We start from the raw sequence: 14,966 nt of genomic DNA, 5'->3' as shown, positions 1-14,966 counted from the left end.
ATTTAACTGAAAATGCAATTTCGACCTGCTTAGAGCGGTTTAATTGCTTGTCTGACAAAAAAGGTGTATGTGGTGGTTTATAGGTTAGTTCAGGAAACATTAAGTTCAAATTTTCAGTTCACATTAACACAGAAGCAGAATATAGTTATAAAGTATTGCTGTGCATATTGTGAGATCAGAAAAGTGTAGTGAATTACGAGCAGGGTAAAACCATATGAAACTCTTCCTGCAGATGTTATTTGGTCACACACACATTGTATTTGTTATATATATATTGTTGCAAAATGCGGGCATTAGCGAGTAATATACACACAATCATCCTCTTGCATGACAACGATGATCACACGTTGTAATAGTTGGGAAAGTGTAAACTATTGCAGTTCGAAAACATTTTTAACAATATTTGTTGTATTTAAGTTTTTCAATACATGTTTGTTTTTAATGAAAAATTGATTAGACTGCATGCAAGCACCTATTATTACTGTATCTTTTACATGAATAATCATGAATGAATGGTATAAAGATTTATGACAAAAATGCTAGTTAGTGTAGAAGAAGCTAATTAGAAAAAACTAGATAGATATCCCTTCGAACAGCTTACAAAATCTTGTCGTAATAAAATATATGAAGTATTGCGAATTGTTCGAATATGAACAATTATTGTCCAGATTTCGGACTTTAATGTAGGTATGGAATTCACAATTTAGAAGATTATTTTAATAACTATTCATTGATGTTTACAGATATTTTATTGAGTAATAAAACATAACTCTTATATGTATTGGACAAACTAGTATATTATTTAATTTTAGATAGTTTCGTTTGATGCCACTGGTCTTCTACAATTTTAATTAATTTTCAGCTTGTGGAAGGTCGTAGCTGACAAATCGAAACCTAAACCGTAAGACGCCCCATTCGAAACTTTTTAATAAGCTGTAGCCTGAAAATGGTTGACGGATATCTGTTTTACGCGGTAAGCTGTGCAGTTTGCTCAAGAGGTTCCACGTTAGATAACTTTATTAAAGATTTCGCGGCGCAAGATATCAGACTATCATTAATTTAATTACGAAACTTGAAAGTTTGAATCATCCTCGGGCAAAAACAACCGCGCAATTTTGCAATTAACTGAAATATTGCTAATTAAAAGTTTATTAATAACTTAAAATGTATATCATATGGTATCCTTTTTTGTATTATAAAATTTATTAATGCGTGTTAAAGTATGCGATATATTTATAGTCTATCCAAAGTTGCTGTGAACATTCGTCATCGTCAAAACGTCGCAATGTTGCCGTATCAACTCTGAGTTTTAGTAGAGTTTGGCTTTGGCATACTACATAATTCTAATATACATAAATTAATTAAACAAAAATACTGCTATCAAATATAATTTATTTTAACACTATAGTAAATATAAGGTAAATATAACGCATATATTAATGAAAGACTTAAAATTACAATTAAGTACACAGTTATAATAGTTTGTAGTTTAGGGCTATGTTTGATTATATTTACATTAAAATCATTTTGATACCACCTATAAGTTAAGAGTTCTAGTCGCGTTTCTTATGTAGTTGTATCCCTTGGAGGCCTAATCCACCTAAGTAAGAATTGTATATCCAAGTAATATATTTTACTTTTATTAAAGAGCATATTTACCTTTTAACATACGCTTTGTTCTTGTTTCCTTCGGTGCAGTGTTTGCTTGTAAAGTCATTTTGATATCACTGTATTTCTCCTTAGTTGTGTTAATACCTGTATATACCTATTTTGATAAAATTGGATTAAATCACTGCATTCTTTTTAATGTATTTGCCATATATACAAGAGACTGGTTACTATTCTTTCTCTGTTGATACATTTTAACCAAATGCTCGTGTATATTCTGAACAATCACACATATCTATGTTTAAATCTTTTACACTCTTCAATAACTTTTCCGGCAGATATCGTATATTAAATATATATTTACTTTTAGTTGTTTTTACTCTCATCACCTTGCCTTAGAAATTGGCAGCATTGAATCATATCATATTTAGAAAGTTTTATTCAATTTGTTCATTTGCAATCTATCTAACATTTGTTCACAATTCCATCATTTGTCAATTTCTTCTTCAATGTGTCTAATCGAGTCCATCCAAACCGAAGGTTGTATTAACCACTCCTGTTTCTAGCATGAATTACAATATATCTGCAATGAATTGTTAATAAATGTTATGACTAATAAAATCTAATCAATTATTTTACCAAGGTTTACCGTTTCCATCAACTTTTGCTGTCATAACACTACTTTATGTTATCATCTTGCCATGAGTGACCATTTGGTATATTTTTCCCATTCTGAAATATCCAAGTCTCATATAAGAACACAAATAGAAATAATAAATCTTTCTTGATTTTATTATATGCTTTTAAAAATTGTATTCTTTTAAATGCAATCTCAGTGTTAATGTGTTCAGTGACCGTGTATATGCTAATATTCAGTGCAGCTGCAACACGTTAAAAAAATGTTCAATAAAAATCGCAGCAAATTAATATTTAACAGTAAAAATTCTTACCTCTCTAATGAATTTAACTGGCAAGAGGTGGCCTCCATTAGAGGGGATGAGAGGGGACCAGCCGGACGACTTTCCCAGGCTAGTACGGTCACACGTTCGAATTTATCAGACAGCATTGTATCTCTTTTTAACTAGAATAAAATGAGAAGGAAAATATTGTCTGATTCGAAAAGGAAGTTAAAGTTCATAAATTGCGGCAGGTTATACAGTAAAGATATTGATGACTTATGTTCACACCAACTTTGGATAGACTTAGGTGTACATATAAGGTATGATTATTAACAAGCGAGTTTTTTAATAAACGTCGCTACTGATCTTTACACAAAATTATATAATCTTAATATTGGGTGACTAAATAAATATTTAGTAGATTGTTGCATGTACACAAATTATATAAAAATCTATTTCCATAAAATTTTTTAAAAATATTTTGAATTTTTTAATTTTTACACTATTACAACTTCATGTAACTACAATGTCATATTTATAATTCAAAATTATGATTCATTGGGTATCATCCTTTAACTGTTGGCATTATGTTTAGTTTCATTTCTGATCCACTTTATATAGGCGGACACTTTAGTATATACCGAATGGTTGAAACTGATCTTGCAGAAAGGTAATATTGCTAGGTGACTTGTTATCCCAACTTGATAAATATGCCCGTTCCTTATAATAATTAGTGGTCCACCGCTATCTCCCTGCAATTAAATTAAAAGAGGTTTTTAGAATTACATTTGATGTTCTATAGGTAACAGATATCAGATTTATAAGTTAACTTATAATAATTAATATAGCGGTGCCGAGCCTAAACAATACAATAATAATAATATAATTTTGTGATATATACATAAAATTAAATTACGAACAAAACAAATCTAATTTGTTGCTCGTATAGACTTCAAAGTGATCAGTTGGTAGTAGTTAAAATAATATTGTAAACGGCTCAAACCAACTAGTTGCTAATTGCCTAATAATTTAATGAATTACTTAGAATGTAGGCAATTTCACTGTGAAGAAATTAAACCTTCCTAATATAATATATTAGTCAAATATGTAGAGCTTTATTATGAATGTTTAACTGAAATACTTTTAATGAACATATAAAATTTATATGAAGCCTCTACAATTGATTAACTCTTAACGGCCATAGTAAAATATTCCACCAAGTAGTCTCGCAACGGGGGTAGGATCAAACCTTCTATAACCCTTAAGTAGGTGTAATAAAAACGCAATAAAAGAACGCTTATGGAACAAGGGGTGTTACAAAATGCGAAACAATGACAATCGCGTCGTAAAACAAAACATTTCGCTGTCCAATTTAATCAAGCGATGAATAATGCATCGTCGAAATAAACCGAGCCTCCTCTCCTCTCCCCCCGGCTTTCCCCGCCACGACTCAACCGGCCTGACGAAAAAGAAAAGCCGCAATCTTTTTGCTTTATTTAACGTCTTCGCTTATGAATAAACAAAACGGCGCCCTTTAATAAAATATCACTACGGGAACGCGTTATATTGGTTTTTATTGCGAAAATAAGGCAACGTGAACGTCCCCTCGCGTGATTTTACCCCCTCGCATCGTCGTCGGCATCGCGCGTCCTTAAATTTCTAAACGATTAGGGCGCCGCTCGTTCTTTTTTCGCGTTTTAATTAAGTTATGGCTCGTTTTACGCAACGAAGATCGTTGATTGTTTTATACAGGACGATCGTTCGACGTAATCCTCCAGTTTACGATTGGGTCGCTTCGGTTCGCTGCTCGGGAATGGGTTTATCGGTCGGAATGATGAGTTATCTTGGTGGTTTTTATGTTTGGTAGTAATGTTCTTTCTTCTGGATGGGCAGTAATCGGGGTGATACGAAAGATTTACTGTAAATGTAGAGCAAATACGTAATATATATATACAGTTTTGTATCATATATTGGGAAATATTAAAATATATGTTTAATTGTGGATCCCTGATTAATTTATATCTAACAATTTATAAATTAGTTTGTATCTGCTATGTATGCTTGGCTGTGTTTCTTTATGATCTCTAACATATATAAGTCTTCATAGTGTACATTCCAATGTGCCTTCTCTACGTTACCCAATGCCTTGAACTGATTTGAACATATTTGAACACTGCAAATTAACAACTTATTGTATATTAGAATTTTGAGTTTTCTTCCAAGAAGCAAACGCAATATGTCTATATTCTATTTTCAGGCCACTTAATTTCTTTTTAATGTCATATCTACTTCTTGGTATTGTTTTCATATAAAAATGCCGTTTAACTTGTTTAGCCAGTGGGTCGCTTGGTCTATTGCTGATAAAGTTAATAAGAACATTTGAGTTTATTTGGTTTTATTTACCATTACTTGGTCCAGTATTTTGTTTTATCGTTACCTACATGAATTTTCTTTAGAGATGCTTCTTGGTTCGTGCCCACTGCTTAATGTGTCGTATCATAAAACAATGTAGGATAGTAATCCTCTTTAGATTTCCCTTATATTTTATTTATTATAGAATATACATATTTTTGTTTATGTATCGTAACAAACACTATTGAAGGCTTGCGTAGCGCAGTTGTAGATCAAGCAAAACTAGAATATAATTGTTTTTCTTCTAAAGAAGTTTTAATGGCGTCTGTTACCTTATGGACCTGGTCGATTGTCAAGTGCTTTCCTCTGAATATAAATTGATATTATACAATGAAATTCTTAGCTTTATTCGATTTGAGTAATATTTCATCAAAAGCTTCCTTCATTTTCCAGTATAGAGCCTTTCCCACATATTTCAGTCTAAAAGCAACTTTCAATCTATTTTTAAGCTGTATTATTGCTTTTTTATGAAATTGTTTTAGAATTTCTCTGCTAATCAGATCAAATTATCTAAGTGCTTAGTGGTCAGTCTTTTGGTTAAGTAGTGTAATAATTTCAAATGTTAAGTTAGTATGATTATTTATCACTTTTTTAGCTATAATATTTACAAAGGGCTTTGTTTATTGTTTTTTGTAGTAATAGGCTTCACCATTGCTTATTATAGGATGGATAGATGTCACAGGCCTCTCGATTCTCTTAGTTATCATCAAGAGTGAGTATCGGACCATTTATGTGGAGATTACTTGTAGCTATTGATTTTTCTTTCTGCTTTTAAATTTTATTGTTAAATGCGGCTTTGCCTATAGGAATCCTAATTTCTTCTTTGACTCGTTCTGGTATATTTTATGCATAATTCACACTTTTAGTTATGTTCGTTTAGCTATTTAACTGGTAGGCAATTCAACTGTTTTGTGTATCATTCAACTCCCTCTCTTCTTCTAGCTAATTTATTGTGTAACTCTGTCGTTTTGCGATTGGAGATTATGTTGGACTGGAGGAAGGCTTATCCAATCAGTAGTTTTGTTTAACAGTATAATCTTTAGTATGATTAGTGTCTCTAACTGCTATTTTTTTATATATTCATATAAAGCTAAAATAATGACATAACACAATACTTATATGATAGGAATCCAGACCAAAGTTCTCTTCTGTTCGTATAAAGTTGGAAGACGCGATTCTTTTATGAGCCAATTTGGAAAACAGGTTTTAAGACAAACAAACAAATTATTATTAGTTAAAATTATCCTTACCTTACAAGCTTTTCCCTCAGCAATAGTTGATGTACAACATAAAGAACTTCCATCGGATTGTTTTAACAAACATTTTTCTGGACTATTAATATGCAATAAAGCTACTCTAAGTTTAGTAGGATTCTTATAGAAATCTGTTTAAAGATTACATATTAATCATTATTAGTTATTAGTTTAAAAACTATTAACATTACCATTTACAATACCAAAACCACTAAGATATACTTCTTTCCCCACAAGAATCTCATTATCATCATCGTGTAAGAGTATTGGTTTTATATTGGAATCTATTGAATATTATAAAAATAAATAATTATAAAGATAATTGTCCGCTGCCAAAATAGGTGACTTACCAAAACTAACATTTTTCTTAAGTTTGATTAAACCTATATCAGGATCGCCATCAGATTTGAAGTAGGCCGGATGAATGACTAGTTTCTCGATAAGATATTTTCTAGCTCCTCCTAGATTGTAGTAAATTGAACCCAAAGCTACCTTTATTTTATTCCTAAAAGATAATATTAACCTGATAGACATATTTTAATACAAATGCATTTTTTTCAAAATTAGTTTAATGTGAAATTAGCTTAGATTTTCAACCTTAGAAAATTATTTCATAAAATATATATATATATATATATATATATATATATATATATATATATATATATATATATATATATATATATATATATATATATATATATATATATATGAATAGTTGTTCGTTAGCCTCGCTAAAACTCGAGAACGGCTGGACCGATTAGATTTTTTCTGGTTTTGAATTATTTGTGGGAGTCCAGGGAAGGTTTAAAAGGTGAATAAATATGAAAATTCTCGAAATGAAATAAAAACAACAATTTTGTTTTTTCTTTGATGTTGACGATGAAATCCGACAATATACGTGCGCGAGAAATTTTTTCACTTTGATTAATTACAATTTACGATGCCGAGGAGAAGACGACCTGCCTTAGGTCGTTGCAGTCAATTAAATGTGCGAAGAGCTACTTCGCGTGCTAACCTCACTGATGACCAGAGAGAGACAGATCAAGAAAATAGTCGTATTGCTATATCAGAATTGCATTCTTTAGAGAGTGACAATGAAGTAGATAGGCTTAGAATGCAACGAGTTCGTGCACATCAAACACAACAACAGCGAGCACGACATAATGAAATTGAGCGATTCCGCAGACATAGTGCTAATGTGAACCTGGAACGAGCTGCATTCCACTATGATGCGGCAATAGCTTATTGTGCCGACAAATCGGTAACAATTCGGGAAATGACAATAATTTGTAAATATTGGAAGGCATTAAAATACGGTGGTAAATGTACTGAATTATGTTGTCCTTGAGGCAAAGTAAAATTGCCACTATTGGTCCCACCACCAGATCCTTAGCGCTCTTTAGTTTCTGGAATTGGAAATGATTCTAAGCACTTCTTGGCCAACATTCAGAAATATAACAGCTATTTCCAAATGACATAATTTGGCGCTACACATATTATACTGGACAATTTCATGCCCACTTTCCCACAGTTGACCCAAATTCCATGTAGTAGTTACCAAACACATGATACATAGGCCTTGCGGAATTTTCAACTACAATTCACCTTGTATGGTTGACGGCAAGTGTTCCAAACGATACCCAAAAAACCTGATTGTTGAAACCATAACGAAAAATGCTGGATACCCATTGTATCGTCATCGATCAGTAGCGGACCATGGGCGATAGGTAGTTGTGAAAGTAAGAGGATAAAATGTTGATGTAGACGATCGTTGGATTGTGCCATACTCGCCAATATTATCCAAAGCTTTTGAGACTCACATCAATGTGGAATATTGTAACTCTGTGAAGTCGATAAAGTACATATGTAAATATGTTAACAAAGGTAGCGATATGGCTGTTTTCGCTGTAACCAATGCAAATGACAAAATAACACAGTACCAGATGGGTCGCGATGTAAGTAGAAACAATTTGGCGTATATTTTCATTTGCGATCCATGAAAGACACCCTACAGTAGTTCATTTGGCAATCCATTTAGGAAATGGTCAGGAGGAAAAAAGTCGAGGATTCGAGATTGTCGAGGATCTCAATGCGACCATTCACAATTTTGTTCCGGGACAGAGGGTTTCCTTTAAATCAGTCGATACCGTTATGAATCAGGATGACGTGGTCAACTATCCCACGGAGTTTTTAAATTCACTGGAATTGCCTGGATTACCACCTCAGGATCAGTTGTCATCATGCTGCGTAACATTAATCAACTTCGACTATGCTATAGAACAAGACTGTCTGTGAAAACTTTGAAGAATAACGTAATTGAGGCAACAATCATAAAGGAATGAAATATACAAAGGAGTGGATGATGTCTTGATCCCGCGTATACCGATGATTTCAACTGATTTACCATTCGACTTTAAACAATTTCACAATTTCCAGTACGTCTGGCCTTTCTGATGACTATAAATAAATCTCAAGGCCAGTCGTTGGAAGTTTGCGGAATCAACTTGGAGTTTCCCTGTTTCTCGCATGGACAATTATTGGTCGCGTGTTCGCGCGTTGCAAAAACCGTCATCTACGTTTATTTACGCACCATAAAATAAAACAAAAAATATAGTTTATCAGAAAGTTTTAAATTGATTAACAAACTGTATCATAACTGTGTGTGTCTGTAAATATCTAATGAAACCTTATGAATAGCCAGTATTTCAGAAAAACTCAAAACGTATTTTTAAGTATGAAATATCATGTGTAATTAATCGAAAATAATAATAAAAATTTATTCAAACCCAGCATTTTTTTATTAATTACGGATTATTAGGTCTTTTATTTATCGTTCAGGCAGTACAAAATCTGTCGGGTCCGCTAGTATAATACATAGTCTATTCAAAGTTTTTTGTACATACGTCATCAAGATTCAATGTATGTAGATTTAATGTATTGCCTGCCACAATTTGTAAATTCGTGTTAGAATCAGGCCATATTTTCCTTTTCATTTTACTCTAGTTAAAAAGAGACTAAATGCTGTTTGATTATTTCGAACACGCAAACGAATGAGCCTGTCAAAGTCATCCGGTTGTCAGACATATGCAAAATTCTTGAAAGCTATAGTGACAAGAAATTACAACTCTAACCTATAAATTATTTGGCTATTTAATTAACTGTAGTTTTTAGATATAAGTCTATAATGTTAAAATAAATTATATTTCATCACATTTTTGTTCAATTATTTTATTTACATTAGAATTTTGTTGTATGTCAAAGCCAAACTGAACTAAAACTCAGAGTTGATACAGTTTTGAGGCCACAAATTTAGATGATGTATGTACAAAATAACTTTCGAATAGACTATAATAGAAATATCTTAAAGTTAATATTCTATGTGATATAGCCGGTTGGGGAAAAGTAATTTCGATTCTTTTCATATTTTACGCTTTACACCATTAAGAGAGTTTTGTAAGGATGGAATATTGTACTCGGTCGGGAAGAGGTGTGTGCTATTGCATCGAAGTTCCAGAAATGGAAATGAGCAAACCAAGTTTAATATTGGCTTTCGCTTAATAACTCATCACTAGAATGACATTTTCTCTTTTCTAAAAGTAAAAAAATTAAACAAAACTTTTAGATTAATATTTTACTTTTATATAAATATTACTAGGGGTATGTACAAAAACCTGTGTATGAAAAACCTAAAAAACTTTTTCCGTCAACAAATTTTATTTATTATAATATCTAGAAAGAAATATCTTTTATTCTCCTTTTTGCCATAAGTTTTATTAATAATGTTTTACATTAACATAAGATAATTGAATTTAATATTAAATGTTGGTTCTTAGCATAGATGAAGGCAATGATAATTAATAACTGGATTGAAAAAAACATGGATTAATGGTAAATTAATGTTGTAAAACTTTCCATGTAATATTTTTGACGAGCCTGAGAGACAAATTGATAAGTATGCTTTTTAGATAGATTCTGCTAGATTCAAGACTATTTACTTCAAGAGGTTTTTATTCAACAGTAGAACTAAGTATTCCAAACCGTTTAATTCGAAAATTTTCAAGTTATGTCAAGCTGTTGCACACAACGAAACAAAAAGAAATTTGAGTACGGGTTTAAAACACATTAAAATGTTTTATGCATCATTTTGTCACAACGTGTAAATTGCATCAATTATCATGTTTGTTAGTTAAAACAAGGTCTTAAGAGCAGTGTACATTCGCGACTACTACATTCGCTAACTCTACTAAAATTGTATTTGTGAAAAATTCTAGCATTTCTTACAACTCTACTAAAATTGTATTTGTGAAAAACTCTAGCATTTCTTACAACTCTACAAAAATTTTATTTGTGTAAAACTATCATTTCTTACAACTCTACAAAAATTGTATTTGTTAATACAATTAAACGCTTTTTGAAAGACTATGACCCAATGGTTGGACCTGTGCGAAATTTGTAAGCATCCGAGAAAACCATCAGTACACTGATACAGTGAAAGGATTGTAGAATCGTTGGAATTAATTTATTTAAGTTCGGAAGTTATACTGAAAAACATTATATCTAGTATATCTAAAGAAGTTGTGAACATACGTCATCAAGATGTATATGTTGCCTGCGGCAGTTTATAAATTCGTTTTAGAATGGGACAATATTTTCCTTGTCATTTTATTCCATTTAAAAAGAGAAACAATGTTGTCTGATACGTTCGAACGGCAAACGTTTTTTTGGCGCTTTGCTTGTTAGGCTCCAAAGGATACCGCTACATAAAAAAACACGCTAGAATGCTACCTCATGGGTGGTGAGAAAAAGAGCTCAATGTAAATATAATAAAACCACTCTAACCTATTAACTATTGTGGCTGTATAATTAATTGTAGATTAAACTATTCGATAATAAATACATATATTGTATGTATTTAGATGTAGTATAGTGTTAAAATAAATTATTTTTTATAACATTTTTGTTTCATTATTTAGACTAGAATTTTATTATACGTCAAAGACAAAATAAACTAAAACTTAGAGTTGATGCGACAACATTGTCATGTTTTGACGTCATAAATTGAGATGACGTATGTCACAACTTCTTTAGATAGATTATACTTATGTTAATATTGTAAAATTATTGTGTAAAAATATATATGTAAAAATATTCCACGTTATAAAACAACGATCAGTATACTACTTTCTGAAGTATATTAATTAATTGAATAAGTTAACAGTTTTAAACTAACCAAAAGCAAAAGGAATATAAATTATTCATGTATTCGGAAAATGTTGCATAAAATTATCTATACATTAATAGAACTAGATTGGTTAAGGTGTAACTAGAGGAATCGTTTAACTTTATGCGATACAACTTGAGCAAAGTTGTGTAAATCTATAATGAGGTTAATTAAAGGGATTAAGAACTTACGCGGAAAGTCGTTTACCGTCTTGTTCGAGACAATGTGCCGCTGTTAAGATCCATCTGGGTTGTATTAGACTGCCCCCGCAGAATATTACATTCGATGTGTTTATGGGTGTGAATAGAGCAGCGTGGTATGGAAATTCGCCTTGTTTTGCTTCAACGATCCGGCCGTATCCCTGCACGGATAATACTCATGTTAGTTAAGCTGACGTCTTTTTATACAATATGCTACAGATAAATCGGTTTTCGATTAAATTAACTTGGTCAATATTCGAATTACTTTTGATATTTTAAAAATTAATGGCTTTGTTTATATTTTGTCTGTATTTTATAATGCATTCTTTATTTGTTATTTTGTGGCAATATGCGAATGAAAAGAGCTTTTCACAAATTGATGATACTCATGTAAAAAAGCATTTATTCAGAAAAATTGATACAATTGGTGGAATTAAAATTTCTAAATTTGTTCCTTTTCTAAAATACGTCGTTAGACGTCTAGTAAATACTGCAGTAATAGTTTCATTCGGCTTTGATAGGTGTTATATACTACACCTTGCTGACCCCATTATATGACACAAGTCATTATGGCTATGAATATTCCATTTCGGTGTCGATGCGGATGACTTTCTGACCCAACGTACGAAAATTTGTATCTGGGATTGTCATAGTATATCCACCTTTTATCCTTGGTCACAATACGCCACGGAAAATTCAATTTTTAACTTAAAAGCAACTAATCCATAACATTGAAACTGCTTGAGATGACATTTTCAGTCTATTCACGTGGTAGTTATATTCCGTTCTTTTGAAACTTCCCAACGCATTGCATGCAAACGTCTGAAAACAATTGATTGAGGCAGTGTTTTAGTCTCATAACTCTTACAAGCCGCTTTATATCATTAAGGTTAAAATCACCACATTTAAATTATTGAAATAAAAATCGATAATTGGGATACGAAGGACAAAAACTGTTAGCCTGTAAAGCATCCCTTCATATACTGGTGGGAAACAAAGGATTTAAATGGTGTAAAGATAATCCCCGAATAAGTAATAATAATAATAATTGATTTGAATAGCGACTAGACAGTGGCGCGTTAATTAAATTTTACGAATGTGAAATTTTGATGTAATACTGATAAATACCAAGATAGGTTGATGGGAGTGGAAACAACTACAAAAGGAACTATATAATTAATATAGAATAACTCTATAACAACTGTGTGTATAGATATGCGTGAGATATGTAATTGTTCAGTTCAGTAATATATTTTGCCTAAATGTGTTAGGAGAATGCAGTGCTTAAACCCAGTCTCATCAAGAAAGATGTACACAGATAGTAACTAAAAGAAAAATACATTGATATCAAAATGAGTTGATAAGGAAACATGGTAACCAAGGAAACAAAAACTAAATGTAAAAAGTAATTATGCTCTCTAGTAAACGTAAAATACATTAAATGGATACTAATGGTTAATTAGGTGGATTAGGCCTCTAGGGGATAACATTATCTTAAAAAAAGCTGCTAGAACTCTACCTCATTGGTGGTATGAAACTAACCTACAAACTATTATGACTTTATAATTAACTGTAGTTTAAGTTCTTCGATAATATATGCATTAGATCCTAGAAATGAAATTCAAAATTAACTGAAACTCGAAGTTTATGTTACAATATTGCGATATTTTGATGTCATAAATTTAGATGACGCGAGTTCACTATTTTATTGAACGGGCTATAGCTTTTATGTATGTAACCGTACTTAAAGTGTCGATACCTTACTTTTCAGATTAGCAAAAACAGATTATGAATTCTTAATTATTCTAACAAATATAATAATTAGTATATTATCTAAAGATTTAAAACTGCATATTAGGTCAGGTATTTTATAATATATTTATATTATTTATAACTTACGTTAACGATAAAGCGGCCTTTAAAAATTTTACTTTCGCCTTTGTTGGGTACTAGAACAATAACTATTATTACAAACAGATACATATACATTTTAATATATCATTGTATGGTTAAATGATGAGTGGGAGCGATCAAATACCGGTTGGATAATATGTTGCTAGCAATTTCACATCAATATCACATATCACATATACAATAAACCGTTCAAGTCGATGGTTATTTAATAGCATGGTAAATGTTCCAGCGAAAACTACGATTTTTTCAGATAATACGACTCAATGGGATTCGAAGGTTACATATAGCGACAATAATTTCATACCGTCCGTATTTTTATTTTCGATGATATCGTACGAATGGCACCGAGAGAGTGATTGACAGTAGCATCGATATACAATTGTTTTTTTCTGATATTTCTGTATGTGCTTTTTAAAGCGAAGCGGTTTAAAAAATATTTTCAGCAAAAATATCGAACTTTTTCAATAATTCTCATCTTCTATAACGAAACTAATATTTGTGTTAAGTATTATTTTCTTTCTTATTAAGAATATAATTGGGTTTTACTGTAACTAGGAGACAGTGGTTCGGTGCAATTGTAAGTCTAAGCTAAAAATAATTAATTTTAATGATTTATTAGGTTTAAAAAACAATTTTATTAGATTAAATTATATATTATGTTATATTTTGGAAATTGAAAAAAAATTTATTAGTAGTTGGGATATGAATTTGTTTAAAAAATGAAGTTGAATTATGAAATGAAGTAAAATATTATATTTAGATTATTATTATATATATTTCAGTGTTACTTGGTAAAATACATGCTTGCATGTCTTCTGATAATTTTTCCCTTCATTAATTGGTTCTATATATATATTAATCAAAATATGCTCCATAATTTTCTGCAACTCTTTTCATCTTTCGTATTAGAAGAATCATGTTAGTTTGGCATTGATTTAATCATTGATTAGTTTTCACAATTTATATTATATCGAAACGGTGTGCTAACCAAGTAATTCTGCACTAATCTGGGCAAGTGCTAACTAGGAAGCTATATCTGATGATTACAATGGGTTCGATAAAACTTCCCATTCAAGTTGCACCAGTATGTCTTTCACAACAACAGACCGTCATACAAGATGATGACTTTGCGTTTCTTATTTTCTATTGGAGGCATTTTTGTGTTTCGGCAGCTTGTCATATACGCGGAAAGACTTTTATGTGCAGGGCTCTCCTGCAAAAGTCATGACTTTTTGCGTTTGGAATTATCGTAGTAGGTCCACTTTTTATTATCAGTTAAAATACGCCATAAAAATCTCTCTTTTTATCTGGTAAACTAATAAATCGCGATTTGTGAAAATGTTTGAAATAGCATTTCCAATTCGTGATCCTTATCCCTCATCTTCCCATCATATCTAAAGAAAGATGATGCATCACTTGCTAAATATGGTAACTGCCGTCACTGGGATTTTCATCC

General features: G+C 31.3%; 1 protein-coding gene and 1 long non-coding RNA gene across 2 annotated transcripts; both read right to left on the bottom strand.

Annotated features, from left to right (window-relative positions):
• Nucleotides 1-1,434: 1,434 nt before the first annotated feature.
• Nucleotides 1,435-2,809, bottom strand: LOC143193943 (uncharacterized). Its single transcript, XR_013005145.1, has 4 exons — nucleotides 2,559-2,809; nucleotides 2,248-2,340; nucleotides 1,660-2,191; nucleotides 1,435-1,600 (listed from the first exon to the last, which is right to left on the bottom strand). It is a non-coding gene; the product is annotated as an uncharacterized LOC143193943 (long non-coding RNA).
• Nucleotides 2,810-2,956: 147 nt separating this feature from the next.
• Nucleotides 2,957-13,625, bottom strand: LOC143193932 (mite allergen Der p 3). The gene is made up of 6 exons (XM_076400384.1): nucleotides 13,496-13,625; nucleotides 11,588-11,757; nucleotides 6,523-6,677; nucleotides 6,364-6,456; nucleotides 6,170-6,303; nucleotides 2,957-3,259 (listed from the first exon to the last, which is right to left on the bottom strand). The coding sequence occupies exons 1-6, from the start codon at nucleotides 13,583-13,585 to the stop codon at nucleotides 3,080-3,082; spliced, it is 822 nt and encodes a 273-aa protein (XP_076256499.1). The 5' UTR covers nucleotides 13,586-13,625; the 3' UTR covers nucleotides 2,957-3,079.
• Between the last annotated feature and the right edge of the window lie 1,341 nt (nucleotides 13,626-14,966).

The sequence above is a fragment of the Rhynchophorus ferrugineus genome, unplaced genomic scaffold, assembly GCF_030347505.1.
Source record: "Rhynchophorus ferrugineus isolate W39M unplaced genomic scaffold, kcgeb_rfMv2 rfM1, whole genome shotgun sequence".
NCBI lineage: Eukaryota > Metazoa > Arthropoda > Insecta > Coleoptera > Curculionidae > Rhynchophorus > Rhynchophorus ferrugineus.
Note: the sequence above shows the minus strand (reverse complement) of the source record. Positions and strands in the feature narration are given on the sequence as shown.

Coding starts and splice junctions, on each gene's coding strand:
- LOC143193932 (XM_076400384.1), bottom strand. CDS start 13,585: ATGTATATGTATCTGTTTGTAATAATAGTTATTGTTCTAGTACCCAAC. Junction 11,758..13,495: donor AAGGCCGCTTTATCGTTAAC/GTAAGTTATAAA, acceptor TTATCCGTGCAG/GGATACGGCCGGATCGTTGA. Junction 3,260..6,169: donor CTGAGGGAAAAGCTTGTAAG/GTAAGGATAATT, acceptor ATTTAATTGCAG/GGAGATAGCGGTGGACCACT.